Below are 27330 nucleotides of genomic sequence, written 5' to 3' on the forward strand. Positions count from 1 at the left end.
GCACCAAGCCCTTGCCGCAGTAGGTCTTCCGTGGATATTTACTGAATTAAACAGAATAAAACAAAAATTCCCACACGATTGTTTTCAGAGACAGTCCCAGCAGGGCTTGAAGCGAAATAAGGAGGCGAGCGAAGTACCACGGCTTTGAAGAGACAGTCGCTAACACAACTAGTCTCTTTGGGTGAGTCCTGCAAGTTTTAAGCCCTCCTTGCTAAGACAAAGAAGGTCGTTCTGTCTTATTTACTTCTACTGATTTGTAAACACTATCTCGGGTACTATTTTCCTCTTACAGAAACTGGCACCGCTTTTAATTTTTTTCCTAGACTTTAAGAAATGATCACTTGCTTTATTTCAGGGTATGCCAACCCGCTATTTAAAACATGGGGTGCAATTTCTGGCTTTTTATGGCTCTCAAAATAGAAAAGCGAAAAGGTGAAAGGCCTCACTGATCACCTTGAAGTCAGTGAATGAATGAATGAATGAATGAGCTTATTCAGTCCCTACCATATGCAAGGCATTTCTGTGTATCAGATAATTCCTTCTTTTAAAGTGCCACTCAGAGGTAGGCTTTTAAAAATTAATTCCCATTTCAGAGAAGAGTCAAACGTGGTTCCGAGAGGGGAACGGCCTTGCCCAAGGCTCCCCAGCCAGGGTGTTCCCCCGGTCTGCTTTGTGCAAAGCCTGTGTCTTCCCTCTGCCGTATCACAGACTAAAGGTCACGCTCACAGTCATCTCTGGCTCATGGGTGAGTCACTTTCTTGGCTTATCAACAGTAGGTTGGGATCAAAACAACCAAACGTTGACATCTTCGCCGAGTTGAAAGAGAGGGACCACCGTCTGCTCTAACAAAGCAAGGGAAACAGAGAGGCCCATTATACGAACCCGTCTGTCTAGACAGATGACTAAACAGGGGTCCCTCCAGGGTTAGACTTGAATTTCCTCTGCTCAGCCTGTTGGATACTTAGCAATAAAAAAAAAAAAATTGCTTAAAGGCTGCAGTACGAATCCAACCCCTCCTACACTACCCAGAGAGTAGTTTAAAAGTCATTTTGGTGCAGCCTGCCTGTGCTAAAGTTTCAAGCAGAAATGAGACCGAAACGAGAAAAGCCCTGAAAAGACTTGCATTGTCTGCCTAGAGACGCGAGGACACAAGCCTCACTGTCCCTTTAGGACGCCGGTGACAGCGGCCGGAACTCCCCGAGGGGGAGGGTCTAGCTCAGGTGTCCCTGCGTGACAAGAATGGGGTCAACACTAGGCTTTTCTTTCTCACAGACTGACAGGTACCTCCTCTCCTGCCTCCCCTGTGCCCCGGGAACTTGGGATGTTTCCTAAGTTGCCCTATGAAAAATGCTACTGGGGGTGAAGAAAAAGTCAGTAGCCTTCAACAAGGCTGAAAGTTAGAAAACAGGCGGATGACAATAAGATGTTTTTTTTTTTTTTTTAAAAAAAGGCTATTTGTACTGCTATGCTTTCATGTACAGAAGGTTCCCCCAGGTAGGCACTTGGGAGTCGGCCCCCTGGATAAACTGGGGGTGTGCCAATGGACAAAGACTTCTCTCATTTCCCAAAATGTCCTTAGCGATATACAAAGCGCTATTTCTGTTATGGTCCCTGTTTGCAACATTCATTCTCTCCTTCATTTAGCAAATACTTATTGCGTGCCTGAATCATTTCTTCATATGTACGGACACAGAGAGGACTGTTGGGAACTGGAGATGAAATTTCTTAGGAGTTCATTAGGATTTTGTATTGCACACACCCGTGATTAGCCAGGCCCGGCAAGAGAATGACTGTAAAAATGCACCGCGCTTCATCCACATGCAGGTAAGAAGAAACCATTTCCCCTCAACAGGGGGGCACGGAGAGCAGAGGGGAGCTAACATGGGGAGCCGCTGAGTCACTTCAACACCCACACCCAAGCCCTGAGGCTCTGCCACCTGCTTTGGACCTTCCTAGGTCGATAGGAAAGAAAGACGGAATTGAAAGAAGAAAAACGAAGACATCTAAACATCTTCTCCCCCACCCTTTTTCAGAAAAGAAGGATCTCCTGATAATCTAGGTTAGCGATTTTCAGCCTTTTTCATCTCATGGCACCCAATGATCGATTACTAAAATTCCATGGAACACCAGAAAATATATTATGTTGTATTGTCAATCTGACAAAAAAATTGTACAATTTTGATTCATTCATACCAGATGGCTATTGTTGTATCGGCTCTTGTCATTTTTTGTTTGACCATCTCAGGGAAAAGAGGTCAGTGTCCCTGACTAAATAGTCAGGTGCTGCGTGTTTTAAAGTGTCTTGCAGCACGCCAGTTGAAAATTGCTAGATACACATTCTTCTTTCTCAGTGGATTCTCCTTCTCTGACTCTCATCCTTTCATCCCAAACATTCTTATTTGCATTGAAGTTTATCATCTTAGGGAAGTGACTGGTAGGATGAGCTTCGGAGTCCAGCAGACCAAGTTCAAGTTCTGGCTCTGCCACTGACTAGCTGTGTGACTGTGGGAAAATTACATGATATCTGTGAATCTTGGTTTTCTTATCTACAGAACTGACAACGACAACAGTGTTTATCTTACAGGGATATTATGGAGATTATCGCAGTGCTTAATGTAAGGATTCAGTAACTGAGGGCCGTCACTACCCTATTCTTCATTTTATCCCTAAAGACAGAATCCGGGCCTTTTCATCCGTCAACACTCCCACCCAAATATGTGCCTTTGCTTTCTAAAGTAATTCACTCAGATTATGGCATGGATAGCGAGACAAAAAGAACACATCAGTTTTAGCAAAAGCTATGTAACCACCCCCCCGCCCCGCCCTTCGCCCCCAAACAGAGGTTCTCGACTCTGGCTGCACATTAGAACCACCAGGAGGGCTTTTTTAAACTAAACATGGCAGTCCCCACTCTGGACCAACCGGGTCAGACTTTGGGGAGGTGCACCCCAGCTCATTCTCATGCACAGCGAGGCTGGGGGTCTCTGGGCTGCAGCTGCCAAACAGAGACCGCCGCCCCGAGGACCGACGCTTCCAATAAAGGACCAGCGTGCTTCGCTATCTGAACCCCAGGTCCAAGCCTTTGCCACAGCGCCAGCACACCTAGTAGGTTAGCTGTCTTTGGTGCTTCAGCTGTTCAGTTTCTGAAAGGCAGGCCACTCTCTCCCTGACAATAAGGGCAGAGTACACAATCCTCGAAGCCGCGGTGGCCACAGGTCCCCGGGGAGCTGCCCTCCCCGGCCCCTCCCTCACTGTGGGCAATGACGAGGCAAGTAGCAGCTTTGGGAAAGCAAGCAGTACCGCCCGGGAAAATAAAGAAGCAACCCCCGCTGCGGATGTGAACGCAGACAAGTCAGCTCCGCTTCGGAGGACGACACGATCCAACCGAATATTAGAAAAATACGGTCTGACCATTTTGATTTCAGAGGGATCCAACACCAATTTAGACTCCAGAGGCGAAAACTTCAGTGGACGAAGTTCACGTGCAACAGAACAGCTTCAGGAGCTGCGTGATACGCACAACAGGGCAATTCAGAAATACGGATGTCCAGCCACGTGCAAAGCAATGCTCTCGTTTTTTTTTTCTGCTCTTTCTCACCGCCGATCCCCAAGAGCAGCATGCAAAATCCCAGCATCTGCTGCTACTGAGAATAGGCTGGGGAGGTGACTATGAAATTTGCAAGCACCGAGCATGCTCAGGGGCCATCGGCACGGGTGGATGGGTGGATGGCTGTCGCTGTGTTGGGAGTCACTCAGGTATGCCCACGTTGGGCAGGGTTACCCCCCCAAGTTTGCTCACTGGACACAGCAGGAGGGAGCAGAGGTCCAAGCAGTCTACGGATAAGGTCAATGGCGGGACACCCAGGTTCGGGTCAAACAGGATTCTAGAGAAGCACATGGTACACGATGTTCAGATAGTCACATTGGCATAGAACTCACACAGAGAGGTAAGACATAGGAAGGTCATGCTGCTAGCTGCTCCCAGAGAACAGTTAAGCACTACGGACTTGCACACTCATGCAGACTTAGCCTGCATCCTTCCTGCTCCCTCAGCCTGGGTCCCGGAAGGAATATGACACAGCGCAGTGCCCCCGCCAACCCGCAATGCGTGTAACGGCAGTGAGAGATCAACCTTTGTGACAGGCCATTGGGATGAACAGAAGCGTTCCTAGCGTGACCTTGACCTTGTACGATAATGCTATATTCCACAGAGTCCCATTACATCACAGCACCTCATGGTAGAATGGATTTTACATGCGACAGGTTAATTACTCCTTCTGAATGTAACCACTTGGAATAACTAACGCTCGCTATCACAGTTGTGCCCTGTTCTGCAGTCTCAGTATGTCCAAGTGGGTCTGCTGAAGGAGCACATCGATTTTTACAAAGACACACTAAGTGTTTGCACTGTATCAGGGTCCATCGAGAGGGTGGTCCTGCAGGCTCACAGGGAAGAGGACAATACGAAAGGGCAAACTTTCTCCTCCCAGAAAACAGACGCAGCCTCTCATTAACTGCAACCTTAATGGTCATCTTTCAAGCAGCAAATGTCGCCTCCCCCAAGAAGTCTTCCTTGATCTCTCTAGACCAAAGTAAGCCATTCTTCTGACCTCTCAGATGCCTTCCTTACAATCAACCACGTGGTGCTGATTTCTTGGTTTTGCTTGTCCAATTCGATCCTCTGACCTCCTCGCTAGGCTGCGGGTCCCCGCCGACAGGGTCTACCCTGTCTTCCCCACCCACCGGCCCCTAGTTCAACACCCAGTGCACAGCATCGTAGGTACTTCTTGTCCAGATGGATGAAGGAATGATATCAACTTCCCAGGGTAAAGCCTTGACGTTCAAAACTTAAAAATTAGAAAGCAAACCCTGGTCCAACAGAAATGCTTTCTGACTGATAAGAGACATAGTTTTGCAAATTCCTTGGCTTATGACTTCATCTCAGAGCTTAGGCAGAGGCACTAAGCACAGCTGGACAGATCCGAAGACCTTCGTCAGCCCAGCTCTCCGCCCCCCACGTGGAAAGGCAGTCTGTCACTCTCCCGGGCCAAGGTGTGGTCGCCCATCAGTTTGGTGCCCTGTGTCCCTGGCCACCGAGGCGAGCATGGCTGTGCCTAGGCACGACAGCAGGTACAAACCCCAACAGCTGCCACTCCACACTTGTCAGCACGAGAGGGGAGACCCAAAAGGCTATTTTCACCCATAGAAGAGTACAAAGACAGCTTCTTTCCCAGAAAGAAAGGGGGTGGGTTTCCAATAACTCAGGAGCTTTCTATCTACAGAAGCCACGGTTGCCTGGCGTTCAAATTATTCGCTAAAGAAAGAACTCAGGACAAGCGAACACTGTTGGAGATTCCTGGAAAGGCACAGGTGCACCTGGAAATGCAGCCGCAAAGAGCCGCTCCAGGTGTCGCAAAGATACCTGGGCTTTTGGCTGCTGCCTTGCTTCCCTGGGGCACTAGGCTCTCCTCAATTTCACGGCCTCAGGGACTCCTTGGCTAACACCACCCGCCTCCCCATTTCACCGAAGGAAAAGTCCCAGACTCTCCAACGGCCCCCAAGCCCTGCAGGAGCTGTCCACAATGATCTCTGTAACCTCATCTCCCTCGACGCTTCGGTTAACCCTTGCCCCCGTGAACCCTGGCACCAACTGGCCCTCTGCCAGAAGTGCTCTTCCCCAGATGGCCCAGGCTGTCCTCTGACCTCAAGTCTCTGCTCAAATGCCACCTTCCAGTGACCTACCACGCCAGCTCACTTAACACTGTGAATCGTCTCCCCATGCCCCGACCCAGCTCCACTCTTCTCCCCTATGAGAGCTGTCAAATGCTACCATTCTGACCTGGCTGGCATAGCTCAGTGGATAGAGCGCGGGCTGCGAACCAAAGCATCGCAGGTTCGATTCCCAGTCAGGGTACATCCCTGGGTTGCAGGTCATGACCCCCAGCAACCGCACATTGATGTTTCTCTCTCTCTCTCTCCCCCCCTTCCCTCTCTAAAAATAAATAAATAAAATCGTTTAAAAAATTCTACCATTCTCAGTCTCATTCATTGTCTCTCTTCTTCCTCCAGGGTGTGAAGCTGCCCAAGGGGGAAGTTTGTAGCTGTTTTATCCATCGGCAGCATCGCTGGTATCCAGCCTGGTGCCTAACACACAGCAGGCACTCGGTGAGTACTGTTGAATGAGCTAATCTACTGTAAGCAAGTTTTCTCTTTCTCTTTGTCTTCCCATGGAGCTCTGCCCACATTTGACATTTGTCTTTAAAACCTATGTTTGGCCCTGGCTGGTGTGGCTCAGTGGGTTGAGCACCGGTCTGCAAACCAAAGTGTCGCCTGTTCGATTCCCAGTCAGGGCACATGCCTGAGTTGCAGGCCTGGTCTCCAGTAGGGGGTGCATAAGAGGCAACCACACATTGCTGTTTCTTTCCCTCTCTCCCTCCCTTCCTCCCTGTCTCAAAATAAATAAATAAGTAAGTAAAATCTTTAAAAAAACCCTATGTTCGTAGTTAAGGTAGACAACTTTTCACTGAAGGCTTGTTAGGCAGCAGAATTAACACCATCCGACCTTCTTTTCATACTTGGGTAGCCACGTGGGCTGCTCAGTGGCACAGACCACGTGCAAGTGGATATTTCTGTAATAGCTGGATGGCCACAGGCACTGGCGTGGTTATAGACCATCCACGCTGGGTGGTTGGATTCAAAACGCTGCATCCTTCCAAAATAGCATCGGAGAAGCAGGAGGGGCACAGTTGCACAAAGAAAATACCAAGCCGTTTATCACGGACTCTTCCCTTGAAGAGCTGGGTCAGATTTTTCACCTGCGCTAAGCCTCTGGCAGGGAACAACACTGTTTGGAAAGCGAAAGCTGCAGTTACTCACAGCGGAGTTTGGCTGAGATAGTAGAGTTTACATTCCATCGCTGGCTAGATCCTTACGCCACGGAATGTCCCAGAACAGAGTTCAGGCTGCGGAGAGGTTGGCTGTGCTCTGACCAAACGCCACCTTGGGGAGTCGAACGCTACCCACTGACTTATATATCAGAAGGTCCATGTCACTTAGACTAGACATTAGTTTTGAAAATCTTCTCACGCCACCGTTGCCCAGGGGAAGGCCGTTGGGTGGGAGAAGCCACTCCCCCATGTAACTTCCAAACTAGCCCTCCACCTTCCCTGCGTGTGAGTAATTTAATTCCGTGCACACTCGTTGTCCCCTCTGGGGTGAGGAGGTGTGACGTGTGTGACTAACAAGTCTACCTCACTCTCTGCACACATTTGGGGACATGCACCATCCCGGGTGGAACGTGGCCGTGCTGGGAATTCAGGGTCCTGCTCTCTCAGGACCGGCTGATGAAGCAGAGACCCCTCTGAACCCTTCTGTGCTGGGGGACCGCTGTGGACAGAGCCCCCCGTCAGAGCAGCCCCTGCCTAGCGCAGCAGGGAACTGTAGTGACATGGAAATGAATGGCAGTGCCACTCAAATATGCAGATGCCTAGGCTCCGCCCACCCCAGCCCACTGCCCCGCAGCTCTGGGCCAGGCCCGGGAATCTGCTTCCCGCCCTTGGAGAAGCACCACTCTGAAATCTTCACCAAGCCACTTAACGCCTCTTGCTCAGCAAATGCTTGAAAGACACACCCACACACAAACCTGACATGGCTTTCATGACTTTAAGTCCATTCATTCACGGACAGACTCCTTCTGTGGCGTATCTTCGGAACCTTTATATGGAATTAGAAAAACTCGCAGGCAGACTAACTCCACCCTAATCAGTCCTTGGGGTGGGGGGAGGGAAATGACTTCACCAAGACAGAAACGATGCAGCATCCACGCAGCCTCTGAGCAGCAAGAACAACGTCACCTCCCAGAGGCTGTTACTGAAGCCAGTGGAGACCAGGGCCCTAAGGCCTGTCACTGGGGGTCGGGACAGCCGCTGTCGCCTGCACCCGGGTCACAGTGGGCGGGGTGAGTGAGAGGCGCCACGGGCCCCAGCTCCCTCCGGCCGCTCCCAACGTCTCCTTGGAATGGAGGCGAGGTTCACGCAAGGTGACAGGGATGGCCCTGGAGCTGCTTGGCACGGCCGGCCTCTGCTCAGCATGGAGAAATTCACCCTGACCCTGGCTGCGTGCCGCCTGGCATCGGCTCACTTACATTTTTACTCAATTACTATTTCTAAGAACAGAGACAAAAAAAAAATTGCGGAGCCCCACCGCTCGGCAGTCTCGCGTGGAAGGCCTGGGAGGGGTTGGCAGGGTGCTCCCCCCCGGCCTGGAAGCAGGGCCCAGAGCAAGGTGGGATTCCAATGTTCCCTCAGCCCAGAGAGAGGGATGCTCACGGCCACGGAAATGGCCAAGAGTAACCCCAAGTGCGGGGTGTCTGAGGGGCAGAACCACGCAGAGGGCCGGCCTCTCCATGTGTTTACTGTGGGAGGAGGACGTGGGAAGGACACCAGTGCAAAGTAGCAGGTAAGGAAATTGTAACAGTGAGGGACAGGATTCCCAAGGAAAAGCAAAAGGGAGGAAAAAAAAAACAGTCTGGGGCTTGGGCAGCGTGGTGGCGAACGTGAAGGCCAAATCAGAACTCGGGGCGTGGCCCAGCCACCAGTGAGCTCCAGGCGCGAGGACCTGGCGTCTGCCTCCCAGGCCACGGTGTCCTGAGAAGCTCGGAGTGTCCTCTGGCCCCCCCCCCCCGCCCCCGCCCGACCAACCCGCAACGTGGGCAGGACCCGGAGGAGGCGTGTTAAGTGACAGGGACATAGAGGATGTTCAACAAATGTTTCCCTTCTGTCATTCTCTCCCTTGTCCTTTTCCAAAAAGCTACTGGAGAAAAAACAAAATCAGACAATTAACTCCTTGGTTAAGACAGTGAAATCAAATGCACATTTAGAGGCTGACTATAACACAAAAGCTCTCGCACAAAGGAGACCTTGAAAAGCATGGACGAAACCTCTCATTCCTGTATCCCCACGGCGGCTTCTAGCGGGGCAGTCTAAGGCTTTCCGGGCTGAAATAAATGTATGTCTCAACAGAATCGGTGCTTTTTCTGAGGAAACCCCAGCTTGGGCCACTGTAAATAAACCACTTTATTCCTTGATTCCTAAGAAGCAAGGTTAAGCACGATCCATGACAGAGCAGGGGGTGCCAGCGAATCAGACATCTCTTAGGGTAATGAAAGCACGTCTTTTGTCCTCGCTGGCACCCTTGCCCACATTCAGAATCAGTATAACCCAGACCTCTCGGGGCCTTGAGAACTCAGAGCGAACCAGTGCCCGGGTCAGAGGTCTCCTTCCTCTCTTCCTAGGCCCCGGCCAGGGGGCAGCTGGGGCCCCTGAGTTCTTCAGTGTCCGGATCATCTGACTCCTGCTCTTGGCAGTGGTCTCATTGCCCAGCATACAGTAGGCGCTCAATAAAAGCCGGCTAAATTGATGCATGCTCCAAAGCAGAGTGAGACCTCTGGCATGGGTGCCCCCCCGGCCTGGCACGTGGCACTGGCTCTGAGGGTCAGGGCTAAGTGGTGTGAGCGTGTGGCCAGTGCCCAGGTCCAGTGGGCTGGGGTCTCGTCCCCAGGGCAACCCATTTTCTCATGCAACCCGGAAATGACAACATGAAGGTCACAAATAATGGCATTGGCATAACTCTCCCCTAAGCCTCCCTCTAGAACTTCCAAGCAGAGGAAAAAAAAAAATCTCCTCATTAATTGGGCAAATACTATGTGCCAGAAATAAGGACATTTAAATCAGATATTAAAAAAAAAAAAAGAGAAAACAAGAGGACCCTTGACCTTCTGGCTGTATGGTCCAGCCCTCCAGGGAGTATCCTCCGTGGGGGTCAGAAGATCAATATTTCCGGTCCCTCTAACCCTGAGGACACCTCTCTCAGACACCCCGCCATCCATCCTGTCACTTACACCCATTGAGCCATCCCATCATTTCAGAGCTGGTCATGAGCATTTCCCATAGACATGGCCGCCTAAAAAGTTAGGGGCCCCCCCCGTGTGCCAGGCTGCGTCTCAGGACTGCACCAAGCCGCGGACCACCTCCCCACAGGACACACACAGGACAGAGAGAGCCGACATCACTACGTCAAAGGAGTATAAAGCAGACAAGAGTACTCACCAAGGTACCCACAGAGCACCTGGGACTGTCTGGAGCACAAGCTGCCCACTGAGCCAGAGGGTGTTGTAACAACTGGGCAGACAGCTAGGAGTTTTAAAAAGCACAGTCATTAGCTATTTTACTGACGACACGCCTCGCGCAGAGCTACACAATGACTCAAAGCGGGAGAGGGACGCAATGCACATTCTGATCGTTTTCCCCCCCAGGGATACATGGTCCCTGCTGCTCGGGGCCGGGGGAGTGGACACTGCAAGTCTACGGGGGCGATCTGGATGCTGGTCCCAGGCGTTTGGCACCCCCGTCACCAGCCGTCGGACTCCTGAGTTCACTTCTCCCTCTAACACGGTCTAAGTGTTAAAATAACAGTGTGCAATTGATACACCGAAATGTTAAAATAAATACCTTGACTTCTATTAAAGAGGAATAGGAGCGGCCTTGACCTCCTCTGACAAAAGACAGCCTACCTATTAAGGATACAAGGTCTGGTTCTCATTTGGTTGGCCTAGGTTTGGGGTGGCTTAAAACCACCTGTCATCATTCCCCACCCGCACGAGAACGCTCCTTCTCGAGTGAGGCAAAGGCACAAGTGTCTACTGATGGGTCTGGGGCTGCCGAGCCCCCACCGAGACGCGGAGGGCTCCTGGAATGCGGTAAAACCTATCCCCCGTCATTGTTATTACCGCCCGAGGCTTGGAGCTTCGCTCCCTTTAACGTAAGAGCAACCAGGCCTTGCACCGGCCCGCCGTACTGTTGTCATTTAGAAATGACGCCGAGAATGGACGAGGGAGCCCTGCTCGGTGTTCCAAGGCTGCCGAGTCGTTGGGAGAGCCAGTGAATTATGAGCACAGGGTTTTTGCACAAGGAGGTGGGGAGAGTAAACCCTGGTCTGTCACCAATTTCCGGGGACAAGTGCCCTGAGGTGCCCAGGCCTGTTTCTATCCAGTGAAAGTGGCCGTAATGCGTGCAACCCTGAGGGTTACTCGGAGATTGAAATGGGACTGACGAACAGAACGTCGTCGAGGATGTAACGCGTTAGCGTCCTAACTGAGTGGATGGAAGCCTTCCTCACTGGCTCCGGGGCCTGGCTTGGACAGGCTTCTGTCCTGGCTCCTGACATAGACTGAGGGCCTGTCCACGCAGCTGCCCTCTGCCTGGGGCACGTGTTCTAGGACAGGGGTCCCCAGACCCCGGGCCGCCCGGTCTGGGTCTCTTAGGAACCGGGTTGCATGGCAGGAGGTGAGCTTGAACGTAATGCACTTGAATCGTGCTGAAAGTCAAGCCCCCACCCCGGTCTGGGGAAAAACTGTCTTCCACAAAACCGGGCCCCGGTGCGAAAAAAGGCTGGGACCACTGTGCTGGAAACCGCGCCGTTGCTATTCAGTCCTGACCTGAAACTGCTTCTAATGAAAGACGGTGGCCGCACGGATTTCCCCCCCATCATGGTTCTCCCAGACCTGTCCCTTTGTTCTCTCAAACTGAACGTAGATCGGAAAGACTTCTTCCACCCCCTTCTTCTTACCGTCGCCAGCCTTCTGCCCACTAACAAGATCTCAGCGACCTGTTTCCACACCTTGGGGGACCCCACCTCCCCCCGAGGGAACCCTCTCTGATGGAGACCCGGGACCCTGGGCAACCCATGTGGCAGGGCGGGGCCCACACCTGGGTTTCTGGGGCACACCGCTGCCACGCGGGCTCCACGGGCGGTTGCCAGTGGCCACCTGTCACCTGGGAGGATGTCCTCACCCATGAGCACACACGCCGTTTATTTTTAGAGCCTTCCCCGGGGTCTCCCGGGAAGAAAATTCCCTCAGATTCCCACCAGTCGGCAAGGACAGGAAGCTACTCTGGGCACGCACGGGTTGTCCCAAGATGGGCAAGTCAAAGGTTCCTCGCTCGCGTCTGTCTGACCTCTAAAAAGAGATGCTGAGAGTCGCCTTCCCTGAAAAACTCAGCGTCACCCAAGAAAGGCAGCGTAGACTTTTTCCCCCAACCAGGGCCCCATGCATGTCTTCAGGGGCGGGGTTTAACTCCTTTTCCTGGCTGCTGTGGGACAATTCTATGAATGGGACCCAGATCCTTGAACTTGTCCCAGGGCAACCGGGTCAAAGGAAGTCTGAGCGGAAACAAGGCCAGGTTGCTACTGCCATTTGCAATTTCCGACAGGCGGGCTGCAAGGAGGCACCTGTGGGTTCCTCTCACTCTGCTATTGGGTGCCTTGTCGAAATCTTCTTTTGTTTGTTTGTTTGTTTGTTTGTTTTGTTGTTGCTGTGGTTGCTCATTTGTTTGTTTTTAAGCCAGGCCAAAGGGTGGGGTGGTCTGGGGCCAACCCAGAGGCTCAGAGGTTAAAACCATGAACTGGATGGAGAGATAAGTGATGCAAATGGTGGTTATTTAAGTTAAAGAAAGCAAGTCTTAGTTTAAAAGAATACCAATTTTCAACAATCTATGGGACCGACGTGGCCCTGTGGGAAACAAGGCCACTTTAAAATAGGAAACCCTAGGAAAAAATCTGAGACATTAACCGTCTTGGAGAAATAGCACTTTCTAGATGTACCTGGGCACTCAGTGATTCATAACGGGGGCCTGTGGGGCACACAGAAGTCGTGACAGAGAAACAGTCCTGGAACTGAAGTAATTTACAGGGAAACGGAAAGACAGGGAAGCCCTGGCCAGTGGTTCAGTTGGTTAGGGCATCGTCCCGCTACGCCAAGGTTGTGGGTTCAATTCCTGGTCAGAGAAGATACCAGAATCAGCCAATGAGTGCTTGGATGAGTGGAACAACAACTCAGTCTCTCTCTCTCTCTCTGGCTCTCTCTCTCTCTCATCCCCACTCTCTCTCTCAAGCCAATTAATAGAAATAACAAAGACAAAGAATTGAACTACAAAAGTAGTGGGGTTCATGTTTGCCTGTGATGACAAAACTAAGACACAGCACAACAACAGAAATACCCAGTGTCTCCAGAGTGTCTTTCTGAACAGCCTGCCCAAGACTCAGCTTCAAGTGACCGAACAATAATCTGGATGCAAGAGAGGGAGGAGGGTGGGGCATCCACATTCGTAGTAAGCAGCAAGGGTGATTCTCTGCTCGGTAAAATTCAAGAACCACCGGTCTTCCACCAGATCTCATTGGATCTCAAAGCACCCCAACCAAGTGGATCGAGGGCTGTTTGTTCTGAGCAAGCAGAGGTTTTGTGTGGTGTGACAGTGTCTGTAAGACAGAGGTACGGTCTTTCTCGCTACAGTGGTACTTTCCACAGAATTCAATGCCATTAGACAGGCTCCTGAAACTCCATGTCCGATTAAATGCCTGCCTCAACCCCTCCCCCACCCTCACACAAACACCTGTCTGGGGACTACAGCAATTCCACAAGTGGGCACAGTCGTCTCTTCTGGACACTGCACTACAATGACTTTTGACTCAGAGAACTCCCGGCAAATGGTCCTGAGAAAGGACAAACTGCTGGTCCCAGTGACTGGGGGTCAGCTTGGCTCAAGACCCACCTCCTAGAATCTGAGCACCGGTGCCAAAGCATTAATGAAATTGGACCCGGTGCCATATACCTAGCTGCGTTACTGATGGTGACGTTTTCTGACAGTGGGCTTCTTCTGAAATCTCTCTCCCTCGAAGACAAACCAGCCCCAGGGCCCTCATTCTGGGGAGGAGGGAAGCCCAAACTCCTTGGGTGAAATGGTGGTCACTCAGGACTCCGTGCACGGGGCCGGCCATGACCTGTGCTAACCCACTGAACAATGTGAGGCTTAATCCTGTGAGGAGGCACACATGAAGGACTAAGTCATTACTCAAATCAACATGATTTTTTAAAAGTCTTACCCAAGGACATTTTTCCATTACAGAGAGAGAGAGAGAGAGAGAGGGAGAGGGAGAGGGAGAGATATGTGAGAAAGAAATACCAATTGGCTGTCTACTCATATGTGCCCTGACTGGGGATCGAACCCACAACCTGGGTACATGCCCTGACTGGTAATCAAACCTGTGACCTTTCAGTCTATGGGGCAACGCTCCAACCAGCTGAGCCACACCAGCCAGGGCTCAACATGGTTTTCACACAGACTTATATCTAAGGGTGCCAGTGCTGCTTCAGAACCTGAGGTGACAGCTATAACTTAGCTTTGTCCCTGCCCAGCCACTTCTGGATAAAAGTCAGGGCCTCTGACGCCAACCTCTGTCCCTCTCCTTGACTTCCAAAGCCCCAAGTGCCAAGTGACGAGATTGCACGTGGAAACATTTCCCCACAGGAAGCCCCGGCAGACTCCCAGGGTCACGGCGCCTCTACCACATCACCCACCTCCTGCAAAGACCTGTCTTCGGTCTGGGCTACTTTTCCCCCTCTAAAGTAGACTCCAAATAAGCAATTCACCGTTTTGGCTTTTGTCAACTGTCAACTTAATTAGAAGAGTTTATGATAAAGAAATACGACTTCAGCTGTACTGTCATTAAGGTGTCACAGCAGGCGTGAAAATGAGATTAAGTCCATGGATGGGGAAATTAGTGACCCAATAAGAATGAACCCCCAAAGCGGAAGAATGATGAAGTTACTGTTCTGGGTGGTATAAAGAGAACGGACTTAGTCTGAGAAGCGTTAACAAAATTGAAATGAACCCTAAACTCAAAAAATTAAGTTATATTTCCCAGAAAATTCCCATTTATGGATGATTTGGCAACAATAGTTCAGCACTCTTAAAATGCATTAGTAAATGCTGTCTTTGTTACATTTGCATAGACCAGTGGCTGTGCCGTCTATGCAAATAGACTATTTGCATAGAGAATAGACTATTCTCGTTCGCAAGTCGAAGCGACAAAGGGAGATGTTCTGTGTGACACAGCCCAGCGCCGTGGACGGGAGCTGCCTGCGCACCAGCCTGTGAAGACAGACGTGGTACTTGTCCGCGTGGTGCGGGTGAGGTTGGGAAAGCCGAATGCGCAGAGCCACCACCTAAGTCACAGCATTTGTCTCTTTCTGTCCTGGGATTGGAAAGATGCTACAACATTTCCTGAAACAAACAACATCTCCAAAAAAACCCCCCACAACCTCTCATCTTCGAACAGCTGTGCCCTGACTTCAGAAACACGAGGTCCCTCTTCAGGAATAGCCTGTGGCAGAGTGACCCACAGGGGGGCAGCAAGGGAGACCAGGGAGGGGGTCTGCCTGCCGGTGAACGGGACCCGGGGGACCAGCGAGTATGAGAGCGCACAGCTGCCTGTGGAGGTTGGAGAGGCGCCCAACTACATCCAGAAGGTCCGGGCCGTGTATCCAGAAAGCTTCCTCCGTGTGCCTTACGTCCCTCAAATCCCTGGGGCTGGAGGAATGCCGGAGGCCCGCATTTCTACCTCATCGGTGGCATGTTACCATGAATTGGCGATGGTCTGTTTCTTAGGGGCGTATCAAATAATGGTGCATCTTAAAGTCAAGGGCGTTTGAGGTTCAGCGACTAAGAGCTGCCGTGCACAGCAGGCCTACTAAGCGCCAGAAGCAGCTGCCCCGGGGCCTCCTTTGCACCAGTCACTGTCACACCTTTACAACCCCAGGGGGTGGGTATTCTCTTCTTTATCTCTACAAGTGAGGGAATTGAGGTTGGGTGCAACCCGGCCACAAGGCCAGTAGTGGCCGAGCCAAGGTCTGAATTCAGCAGGAAGCAAGTTCAAGGTCAACAAGGCAGCTGTGCTAACTTACACGGAGAGAGCCAAGTGGCGAACCCACCCAAGACCCCATTTCTACAACGGCCAGAGTTGGGACCGAGTTGGGTCTGACTCCTTATCTCTGAAGCCACGTCTTCCCTGTTGGCCTCGGAGAGTCCGTTTGTCATTCTCCTTCTTTTGCTCCTTGGGCCTGTCTGTCTGTACACTCCGTGCTCAGCACACTACACCACACCATGCCATCCTGCCTTCCCAAATAGACGAATTCTCCGGAAGAGACCAGCTGAATCCCCTATCAATCAAACGTATCAAAATGTTGCAGAAGACACGGTCGCCATTAAAGACGAGGACCAAGAGACTGGATAAATCACAATTTTTTTTTTGTCAACCAAAAGCAGGGATAAAGGCTGAACGCAATGGAGGCAAGAACAAAGGCCCAGGGTTGGGTGCCTGGCTTCAGGGGCATTCCCTTTGGCAGGGAAAGAATGCGGAGCTTCTGGGTGTGCTCTCGTGTAGGACAGGAGAGGCGCCGTTTCATGGGTGTGCTGCGTCGCTCTGCAAAAGGGCAGGAGAGTCAGGCTCTCCATTCCCTGGCCTCTATTTTAGGGCCTCTGTTCTTTGTGGAAATTAAAATCCTTCTTTTCAATAGAACATCACTGATAGGAATAGCAATATCGATGTCCTCCTGTGCCACGGGGCAATAACAATCAATGACAGGGCAATAACCTTCCTGGGGTGCTTGTGAGCATGTAAAATATTTCAAGCTGCCCTGGCTTGCATAGCTCAGTGGACTGAGTGCGGGCTGTGAACCAAAGCATCACAGGTTCGATTCCCAGTCAAGGCACATGACTGGGTTGCAGGCCACAGCCCCCAGCAACCACACATGGATGTTTCTCTCTCTCTTTCTCCCTTCCTTCCTCTCTAAAAATAAGTAAATAAAATCTTAAAAAATATATATTTCAAGCTGTGCCCGGCACACAGGAGGTACCCAATGCAGGTCAGCTTTCATCAGTGTCATCATCACCATCATCTTCATCTTTATCTGGAAGACCGGGACGAGGCAATGCAGGGCCAGGCGAGCCTTGCTGCCTTCGGCACAGGTGTGATCTAACCCAGCCCCGGTGCCCTGCTCGCTAATGAAGGTGAGTCGGCCTTCGTCTCCACACATCCCCTGGCCCTGATGCTTGGAATTCATCAATCCTTCTTCTGGTGGCTCAGTCGGACTCTCTAAAGGGAAACGCTCATTCATTTAACCAGGGTGTACTGAGCAGATACAACATGCTCGTCTCTCTAACAACAGCACAGGTAAGTCCAAGCCGGTGCCTGTTGTGGGGCAGCTTCCAAACCAGGGAGGGAGACAGGTCCGAACACAGCTAGCGTTTACGAGCAGCAAAGAAAAGAGGCCGCGAGAGAGAGAGAGATGGGTATCAGCCTCACGAGAGCGCAGGAGAAGAGCTAATTAACCACGGCTGGGAAACTGGGAGACGGTTTCTGAGGAGGTGGCACGTGACTAAACCACAAAGGATGTTGAGAGGTGTTACAAGACGGATCTCCAGGTGGGAGAAACAGCATAAACGAAGGCCGAAGGGCATGAGGATAACCTGCCCCTTTGGGCGAAGGCAAAGAGGGCGACGCGGGCGGAGTGTGGTTTTTGAGATTCAGCAAGAGGTGGGGCGGAGCAAGGAGGAGGGGCCAGACCCTGAAAAGTCCGCCATGTTACTTAAGACGTCTGGGGTCTTCCCTAAGGAGGCTAACTTCCCAAGCAGGGGCTTCGTAGCTGTCTAGACAGAGCCGGACAAGGTGGCTGACCAGCCACGCCGGTCTCCTTTCCCAGCCCCTTACGCAGCAAAGGCCCCCTCAGGAACAGTCTGAGTGTGCAAGGGGACAGATCCCTTGAGTGGAACCTACAAGGACAAGAGGGAGAGGCAGGTCCCAAGACATCCCAGGCTCGTGGGAGTGGGTTCTAGAACACCCATTTTTAATCATATTTTTTTAAAATGTCTAAAATATCTCCTTTCCTATCTCATCATCCATGGCACGTTAGGATGACTTGTCAGTGATATTTCTTCCTTAGCGGCACATACAATAAATAAGGTGCATCTTAAAACCCATGGTTTTGAGATGCGATGCGTTAGAGCCACCTCCCGAGTGTCAGAGAGCAGCGAGGTGCTTTACACCTGCCGCCCTCCGTCTTTCACGCCCCTACGGGGCGAGACTCGTGCTCACCTTTGCAGGGAAAGGAGCTCAGGCCCGGTTCAGCGAGGCCGGCGGCCACCCGATGCGGATTTTCCCGAAGAACATGAAGCAATTCGGATATTGCAGGGAAGAGGTCAAGGGGGTGTGTGTGCTGGGTCAAGGCCACGAAGCCAGTGCAGGAAGGAAGGCGGGGTTCACACTGGAGCATGATTCAACCCCCACTTCCGGATGTGAGAGGTCAGGAAAAACACGAAAGACAACAAACAACAACCAAAACAACAACAACAGCCACCCATTTGTGGGTGGAGCATGAGATGCCCCTCCAAATTTCCCTAAAGAAAGGACAGAGGCAAGGTTTGTCATCTACACAGACCCGTCCGAGAGCCCTGTCCTTGCATGTTGTCCAACTTGAAATGGCCAGAGGCCATGAGAGAATTCTGAGGCTAAAAAGTGATCTCGGTTGGAAGAATCTGGAGAAAGAAAAGTGCACCATATGGTTTCAGACTGACAATGGGAACGTTTTGTTTATCTCTGGCCAGAGGCACCTTTCGGTGAGCTGTTGGGAGCCTGAAAAACGGAATCCACCCTCCAGCGGGAGGCTTCCCGAGGAGAGTGCGCACACCTGGGGAGTCCGAGGCCTCTCTCCAGGACCCTCCAGTGCCAGGAGCGCTACATCAAGACAGACGGAGGAGCTGTTTCCAGACTCTTCCATGCCGTCTCTCCGCTGGCAGCTCACCCTCCTCCTGAGCCTGCAGAGGCGGGTGGGAGTGATGGGGAAGGCGGGGGTGGACCCGAGTCCCACCTCCATGGTCGGCCTGCACCTCTCTCCTGGGGCCAGGCTCCTTCACTAAGCTTCTAAAATGCTGCCCCGACGGTGCTGTCATCTCTGGGCAAAGGCCTGGGAGTCCAGGGACCTCCTCGGTTCTAGCCCAGATCTGACGGTGAATCAACAGTGAGTCACTAGCCCTGTTTTCACATGGCCTCGTCCTCTAGGAATGCCGATCTGTCATTCTCTGATATCTTTATACGGAGGATGCTGTGAGGACGTTACATCAGCACGTTTGCATCAGGGAGACGTCATCCTACAGAAGGCGCAGCTCCCGAAGTCGACCCCAGGGGCCGCTGTGGAGACACGGAGGGCTCCACGACCCTCTGGGAGGCCAAGTGGTCCCCACCTGCCCCTCCTGCTACAGAGCCCAGCCTCCCTGGGGGAGGGGAGTCCTCCTCCGGAGAGGCCCTAAGCAGGCCGGCCTCACTTGGCAACAAAGACGGCCCAACTGCTTAGGTTATAAACAGTATATTTCTTTGAGGGTTTTTTCCTAGTCCTTGAAAAGTAAAAGAAAGAGCAGAGAGGAAATCCTGACAGAGAATGTGGCCTAAGTTAAATGCAACCACAATTAGACACTAGAGTTAGTACAAGCAATGATGCAATAAAAATGCAAGAATTCAAGCCGGCCTGTTGTTTGTTAATAACTCAGTCATTGTGCACAAGCCGAGGGGTTCCGTCTGCCTTTGATCTCTCCCTCTGTCTCTCTGTTTATCTTTCGCACACACCCACACACAGAGAATCTTAAAAAATAAAACCCTGAACGTTAAGCAAAAATACAACTCTGTTCCAGCAACTGCTAAGATTTTCCTTCCCTGGGCAAGCGGCCCATCGGCCGGCAATTTGTGCTCAGAAAGGTGTACCCACGAATAGAATCTTCAGTCGCGTTTCTCCAAAGCACAGCGCTAATGGGATTCATTCTGTCTACATCCCACGATGTCACTGGAAAAATCGCAGGGGACACAGACACGAACAGTGTTGGATCTCTAGTGCTTGACCTGCCCGTGAGACGGTGACGCAAGAAACCTCACTGTGTTGTTTCGGGCTGCAAGCTGCAGTTTATCTAGTTCAACGGGATGGGATAAACCAACATGGTCACTGGCTTGCTTCGGTTGCCTGGCTTGGAGAAGCCACTCTTCACGAACATGAATTGCTTATTTTCTTTGCAAGGAAAATCCGAGATAAGTTCTCACTTGTCTTTGTTCTGACGGACATCACGTTGTTGCTGACTGAGTTACTGATGGGTGGCGGTGGGGGGGTGCCTTTTCTTGGGCTAAATGAATGGGAAGCTTGGGCATCTCTAAGTTAGGTGTTTTAAGATCCTTTTTAAAAAGCCTACGCTATACAAAACGGTCCAATTCATACTCCTCTTTAGTGAACATAACTTTCTGGTTATCTTTCTGTGGGATGCTCTCATTTTAATGTCCTTCTGATCACAGAAATTTTATTTTTAGGTGATTACTTTTAAAAAGGTATTACTAGCAGAATTCAGTGCCCCCAAAATAAATACTGGGCTTACTGGGGCCTCTCCATGTGGGCGTTATTGCCACGCTGGGCCGGATAATTCTCTGGTGTGGGGGAGGGGGAGAGGCGGCGGCTTTGTGCATTGTGGGGTGATCGGCAGCACCTCTGGCCTCTCCCCACCACATGCCTACAGCACCTCTCCACGCCCAGTCAGGACAACCAAAAATATCCCAGGACTTTGCCAAATGTATCCTGAGGGGGGGTGTGTGGCGTGTGTGCATGTGTATGTGTGTGTGTGTGTGTGGTAGGGGGGGGGACGGATCACCACAGTTACAGCCACAGCCAGTGCCCGACTTGTAGCTATGAAAAAGGGCACAACAGAAAATGAAACTTTTGGTTTCTCTCTCTTTGACTCTCCAAGCCTCTACGGACTGTAATTGCCAATCACTTGACACCTTGTCTCGTTAAGGAAGTTGCTCTTGCTGAATTTCTAAAGCCTGGTGCAGTGTCTTTTGAAAAGATGTGTCTTGAACTTCACATGGGTTGTCAAAAGGAGGAGAAATCCTCCCAATCCCACTAGGTAAACTATCGGTAAACCGAAGCACCAGCCCACTGCGAGCCTTAAACTAACAGCGTGTGAAAACATCAATCTGAGTAAATTCAAAACTAATCAGACTCCTTCTTTAAGTGTTGACGCAGTATTATTTATATCCCATAAATACCTTTCTTGACTAAAATTCATCCTAGGAGACTGGCAACTGGCCAGTTCTATTCATATTTACTGTATTTATACAGCACGCTGGGCCAAGGATAATATTTAAGACAAAATACGCCTGAAGGCATATACAATATCTCTTATATTTTTACTTTTAAATTTCCATGTTGCTAAAAATATTTAGTCTGAACTGTATAAAATGTCCCACCAAGGGCTATCAGCCATCCGTAATGATATATAGCTCGTTGAGTATAATTAGAGCATATTTGTAATATTTGAGCTGCAGTCACTCCCTGAACACTATAAGCTGGTGGTAAAAAATGAACCAGTGATCTTTCCCATGCCTTCGCCTCTGAGGCTCCTGACCCTCGCTGAAGTCACCGGCAAGAAGTGACAGGCACGGTCCCTCCCCATGGCCACAGACGAGGTCCTGATGGGGAAATGTTGGTGCAGAAGTCGGTGCTGTACTTTCAATTTGCTCTTTAAAAATATGGTGGAGTGATTTTCTTTTTTCTTCCTTTTTTCTTTTTTTGGAAGGGTTTACTATATTCCAGTATAACTAGAAAGTGCTGGAAAATCAGTTAACCTACTTTCTATAACATGGGCCACAGCCCCCGCACAGTATGGTCAGGTCTGCAATTTGCATGGTTTCCTGCTCCTGAACCCCCCTGCACGAGCCAGGCTTGAAGAAGCCTGTATATTTTTTTTGTATGAAACCTAATAGTACATATTTTTTTATATTGGACTCGTCAGAAGTTTTAATTTATTGGGTGGCTAGGGGTGGACAGGAGAAGGGCCTCTGCCCGCTGACCTGAGAGGCCATCTTCTGAAATCCTGACACTGTGAGGATTTTCCTGTTGGGCAATGACCGTGAACCTGGGTCAGATCATCTCAGCCCTCTGAGCTTTCCTACGCTTGGAAGAACAAAGGGTTAGCAGCTCCTTGGGCCACTCGCCACACCCCCCCCACACACACCTATCTCACCACGGCGGATTCAGACCTCCTCTGTTAAAAAGCCCTGGCAGCTCACGAGCGTTTTTGCAGGCAACAGGCCTGCAGGGCTGACCTGGTCAGGTTCTGTATAACATACTTGTTTGTCTGCCCGGATACCGGCAGCAACCATGCACTTGCCGGAGAAAGCAAACTGACTCAACCCCCTGTTTGGTCTCAATGGTTTTGGACTAATTACATTGAACGTTCCTTGCCTAAAAAAAAATCTCCTTGGCTCCACCCCAGACAAGAAAGCTCTGCTCTCCGCGGGGCATAACCGGGGTGCGGCGTCCACCCGCCACCGGGGTGGACGGTGCCGTGATGACAGCAGTGAAATCCTGCCTGCCGGGCTCCCCCTGCCTCTGCCCTCTGCCCTTGCACAAGAGGAGAAACCGCAGCACAAGCCAGGTCACGGGGAAGACGGGGCTGAGCTCCCCGGATCCTGAGACTGTCCGGCAGGAGACCGGGCGAGCAGCAAAGCTGTGACTTGCCCAGCTAAAAAGGAATATTAAAAAAGGAAAGCCCCACCCCACGACTAGAACCTCGAGGGAGGATGAGACGATCAAGATGGCCCTGTTATCTGTCCGGGGGGGGGAAAGACACGGAGACTGTCTGAAGGCAGCACGCATATAGGGCAGGGGACGGGGTGGGGAGAAGCGGGCAACCAATGAAAAGTTTACAACTTGGGGTTTGGACTAAGCAAATGTAGAAGCTTTTTTTCCCCCTTTTCCTTCTTCTTCCTGGTATTTAACCCTCTCAGGTATCCTTGGATCCTTCTTCTTTCCTTTTTTTTTCCCCTTAAGAACTTGGAACTAATTCTAAGCTAACTGTCCCCCTCCCAACCCCCCAAGGAACTCCCCAATAAATCACTTCACTCCCATGGCTACTGTCTACCAGCTGGTTTTGAAGTCACTGCCCTTGGAGAAGCCGGTTTATTTAGTTATTATTTAAAAAAAAAAATCAGCTGTGCTCTACTCTCTCTGAGATTTAGGAATGCACCCCAGTCGCTGCAGGAACCCAGAGCTCAAGAGGGAGAAAAATAAACGCGTAAGAAAAATGACCTGCTAGACCGCGAGCTGAAGGAGGGCAGGTTTGAGTGGATTCTGGAAAATAACGCGAAGGCAACCCCCCTTCGGCAGCGTCGGAAACAAAGTGGTCCTTTCCAACGCTCCAGGTGACACCAAGAAGGGGCCGTGGCTGGAAGAGCCGGCCCCCACTTTGGGGGACACAAACACGCAGCTGTGGCAATAGGTTCAGGAATCGGGGGTTCGCGGAGGTAGGTTTTTCGAGGGGTTTCACCAAATCGGGTTTGTCTTGGCGATGCTGACATTTTGGGGGGAGCCCGAGACAATGGGGAAGCTGGGGGAGCCATTTGATAGTTCGGCACGGAGAGGGGCGCCTTCCGGCGAGCCTAGCTTTGAGCCACTCTTTTTTAACCCTTCATGCACCAGCCGGACCGCGTCCACGGCCATCGGGGACCAGGAAAGAAACCCACCGAGATTTCCCTTGCCGAACTCGGCCCCAGGGAGCCCCTCTCGGGTGACGGAGGGGAGCTGACTGCTAGCTGGTGGCTGGGCAAAGAGTTTCAGGGGCGAGAAAGAGGGAATAACGCCTTAGAAAGGACGGAGGAGAGGGTGGGGGAAGGGAGGAATGGAGAAAGTACAGTCGAAAGGCGAGGTTTTCAAGCCTACATTTCCCGAGCCCACAAGTGGCGAGGAGGTGGGTGGGACGAGGGAGCGGAGAAGGGAAGACGGAGCGGGGGACGCGGACAGGGAAGGGCGACCCCCGCGGTGGTGGCCCTCTGGAGAGACTCGGGCAGCGAGCGCTAAGCCTCGGGGAATGGAAGCAAGGAAACAGAACTCACTTTCCGAGGACAAGTAAGGGGTCCGGTCGATCTTGTAGACCTCCTTCGCGTAGTACTCCTCGTCGCTGCGCTCCCGCTCGCAGGCGGCCGCTCGGCGGCTCGCCTTCTCCTGGAGCAAGTCCCGGGTGCTGTTGTAGATGGAGATCACCTCCGGGGGCACGTCCTCGGGCTCGGGGTACTCTTCTGGGGGGCTGGTGAGCTTCAGCTTGCTCAGGATCTGCCCGCGGATCGCCTCGATCCTCTTGCGCATGAACTGCTCCATGTCCAGCGTGCTGCAGGTAGACAGGCTGAGCGCGGCCGTGACCAGATGCAGGAGCCCCAAAGCGCTCAGCACACAGTAGTGCATTTTTTTAAAGGTGAAAAAAATTTTTTTAAGTAAAAAAAAAAAGTCCAAAAAAAAAAAAAAAGAAAGGAAGAAAGAAAAGAAACCAACCAGTCTCAAAGTACAGACAGATCAGGTAGATTTTTTTTTTAATGCGAAACTTTTGCAAACGACCGAGTCAATCAATGTCCAATAGTGGAGAAAAAAAAAGATATCTTGCTCGAATTCCTTTAAAAAGAAAGTGCCAGTAGTTCCCAAGGTGGAAGTATTAATACACGACGGGCAGAGGGGAACCCTCACTTGGGGGAGCAAGAAAAAGTTTCCTTGGAGCGACGAGGCTGGGGGTGGGGGGAAGAGACGGGTGGCTATTAGGCAGAAATGAATTTGAGAGGAGGACACGGAGTTCAGTGTGTCAGTTTCGGGCGCGGAGTGGCGGATCTGAACTCGGCTCCTCGGGCCAAGAGGGAAGAGAGGAAGAGGTCCCGGGGCTGGCAGCTGGCGCGCGGGCGGGAGGGGCGCAGCGAGAGCGGCGCGAGGGCTGCGCGGCCGTAATTTATATATTTAAGGCAGGAGCGGCTGGGCCCCGCGGTCCACTGCGGCGCTGGGAGCAGCGGCGGCGGCGGCGGCGGCAGCAGCAGCAACAGCTCGGGAGCGGAGAAGCGCACACGTGTGTGAGGGTGTGAGTGTGTGTGTGAGTGAGTGTGTGTGCGCGCGCGCGGGCGCGCGCGCTGGGGGCGAGCCTGGCGCGCCGCGGGGAGGTGGCTGCGCTGCGCTGGGCGCTCGGGACCCGCTCAGGTCGGCGGCGGCCGCAGCGGCAGCTGCCGAGGAGGCGAGGATCCTTCCCAGAGCCGCGCGCTGTGGCCTCCACCCCGGCCGGAGCGCGCCGACCCGCCCGGTTACTCCACGTTGCTGCCGCCGCCGCCGCCGCTGGCAAACGCGTCCAGCCTCCAGCTCCCTCCTTCTCCTGCTCCTCCTTCTCCTCTCGCTCCAAACGCCAACCCGGCAACAGGCGACGGGCGGCCGCCGCCGTGGCTTTTTCACCCCCTGGGACCGCTGCGGGGCAGCTTTTTTCCTACGGGGGTCGCGTAGGGCTTCCCTTGGACGCCCACCCTTTCCCAGTTCTCCTGGTTGCTCTGCGCCTTGGACTGTCTCGCTTAGGGGAGGTCGGCACTGGGCACCCTGAAATCGACCCTCCTGCTTTCCGCTTCTGCGGCCAGCAGCCACTCGGCCGGATCCCGAAAGGCTCCCTGGACCGTTATACTAGCTCTGCATCCCTTTCCCCAGCCTCTCCCTCCCTCTCTCCCTCTCTCTCCCCCTCTCTCTCTCTCTCCCTCTCTCTCTCCCTCGCTGGGAGCTTCTGGAGCTCCCCTCGAAGCGAGCCGTCTGCTGCCAGCAGATAACATCACGGGCTTGCCTGGGAGGAGAGATTTATAAATTCCCTCCGAACCACGTGTTTGCCTTCAACAAAGTGACGTGCCCGGATTATAGTCAGGAGTCCTCTCGCTCGCCTCGACCACGAGCTGGCCCTGAACCGTGGAGGGGGTGTGTGTGGGCAGGGCGGGGGTGGGGGGGGTGGAGTGTGCGCCCTGACAACGGTGATTTACGGTATTTACTTTATATAGTCATTTTGGCCCCGTCTGCCGAAGGACGCGCTATCAAGCCTCCCGTTTGAGTTGGTGGGGCTCGCTCGCTCACAGCCTCCCGGCGGAATCACTCGCTCCACAGGGGAACTCTCCCCTCCTGTGTGGTGCCCTGCACACAAACACACGCACAAACGGGCATCAGCTCACCCCGGGTGGGGCCGGCCCTGAGACTGCCTTCCCGTCTGACAGTCACCTCCTGCCTTTGTAGTGGAACCCCTCTCCACCGCTCCCGGACCCTGGTCTAGTGCCTGTGTCCTAAGGCGTGATTGCTAAGGCCTGTGACAGTCTGGCCCTCCATGTGACTGCAAACCACTCCCAACAGACCCCTCCCTGCTTTTTACCCAGAGCGGGAAGCCTACTGGTTTGTGGAACTGTTGGAATGAATGGGCATCTTCTACCGCTGCCTAAGCCACTTCTTGAGGTGGCTCTCTGTCCCCCTTCTCCACGGGCTAGACAGTGCCCTGCCGCTCCGTTCTTTCCATCACATCCACCCCGGGGGGCTGGAATGGGGGGTGTGTGATGTCTACCGTCACCCGTTACACCTGGTTTGACATTTTCTCTTTCACCCTCGTCCGCAGGAGATGGATACCAGGAGCGCTCTTGCCTCTGGGCACCTCTCCCTTCCTCTTTCCTTTCACCTTCAGTCGCCCCAAGTCCACATTTGCGTTTCATCACGGCTGCGGCCATGCTGATGGACAGATGGTTTAAACGGGAGACTCTGTCGAATCTTCCCCCCAATTCAAAGCCTCCGTACGATTCCCTAGTTACATGTTCCTTTTACTGTAGGAAGCTCACAGGGAGCTTCCTCTGGCTTCTGAAATGTGCCCTTTCCATGTATGTGGGGCCTAGATTGATGGTAAACAGAAGGCTGTGTAGTTACGACACAGCTATGTCGCCTTACGCCTGGTGAGGGGGCAGGCAGATGTGTACGGTCACTCGGTGCTCGCAGCTCTGTAAAGGGGGTATGATTACTACGCCACCGCTGCTTTGTAGATGAGGAGACTGCTGCGCAGAGGTTACGCAGTGAGTTCGAGGCCACAGCAGGTGCTGGAGCCGGACTCCGCAGTCCGGGTCCGTTGCCTACACTGGCACCCACTGTGGGCTTCAGAGACGCACTGGTGCCGGAATATGCCTTTACAGACAAGGATGTGGGGGTGATGCACGTTTGCGAGGTACCAGGTACTCTGTGACAGATGCAGAATCCCCACCATACGTTCAAGGCTCTGAGGATTTTGCAGAAAACTGTCCAACTCCTTTTCACCCAGCATGTTCCAAATTCCCTTGAACGTGTACCCCCCCCCCCCCTTATTAACATGCATTGGGAGACTCTGGAAAAAAGGAATTGTTCCAACACACTTCCAGGTAATTCTGAAGGGTGCACACAAATCGGCGTGGGCAGGGGCCTCTCCGTGGGGCCCGTTTCGAATGGAAGCAGCTGGAAAGGGCGCCACTCCCACAGCCAAAGCGAAGTGGGCTCGAGTGGCTGAGAGCGGCATGAGGCTGTCGCCCTGAGGTCAGTTTGGGAAGGGCAATGATCTAGCTCTACGC

The 27330-nt window shown here is 52.3% G+C and overlaps 1 protein-coding gene across 3 annotated transcripts in view; it reads right to left on the reverse strand.

Annotated features, from left to right (window-relative positions):
• TGFB2 (transforming growth factor beta 2) overlaps window positions 1-25558 on the reverse strand; it is a 69912-nt gene extending 44354 nt beyond the window's left edge. The window contains exons 1-2 of one of the 3 annotated variants that reach the window (XM_036016162.1): window positions 23818-25558; window positions 10107-10190 (exon numbers count right to left, since the gene is read on the reverse strand). In XM_036016162.1, coding sequence (XP_035872055.1) covers window positions 10107-10190; window positions 23818-24163 — 430 coding nt within the window. In that variant the 5' untranslated portion in view covers window positions 24164-25558. The remainder of the gene's footprint in view (window positions 1-10106; window positions 10191-23817) is intronic. The other 2 variants (XM_028531385.2, XM_028531386.2) reach the window with 2 other exon arrangements.
• Between the last annotated feature and the right edge of the window lie 1772 nt (window positions 25559-27330).

Source organism: Phyllostomus discolor, chromosome 15 (genome assembly GCF_004126475.2).
Source record: "Phyllostomus discolor isolate MPI-MPIP mPhyDis1 chromosome 15, mPhyDis1.pri.v3, whole genome shotgun sequence".
Classification (NCBI taxonomy): Eukaryota; Metazoa; Chordata; class Mammalia; order Chiroptera; family Phyllostomidae; genus Phyllostomus; species Phyllostomus discolor.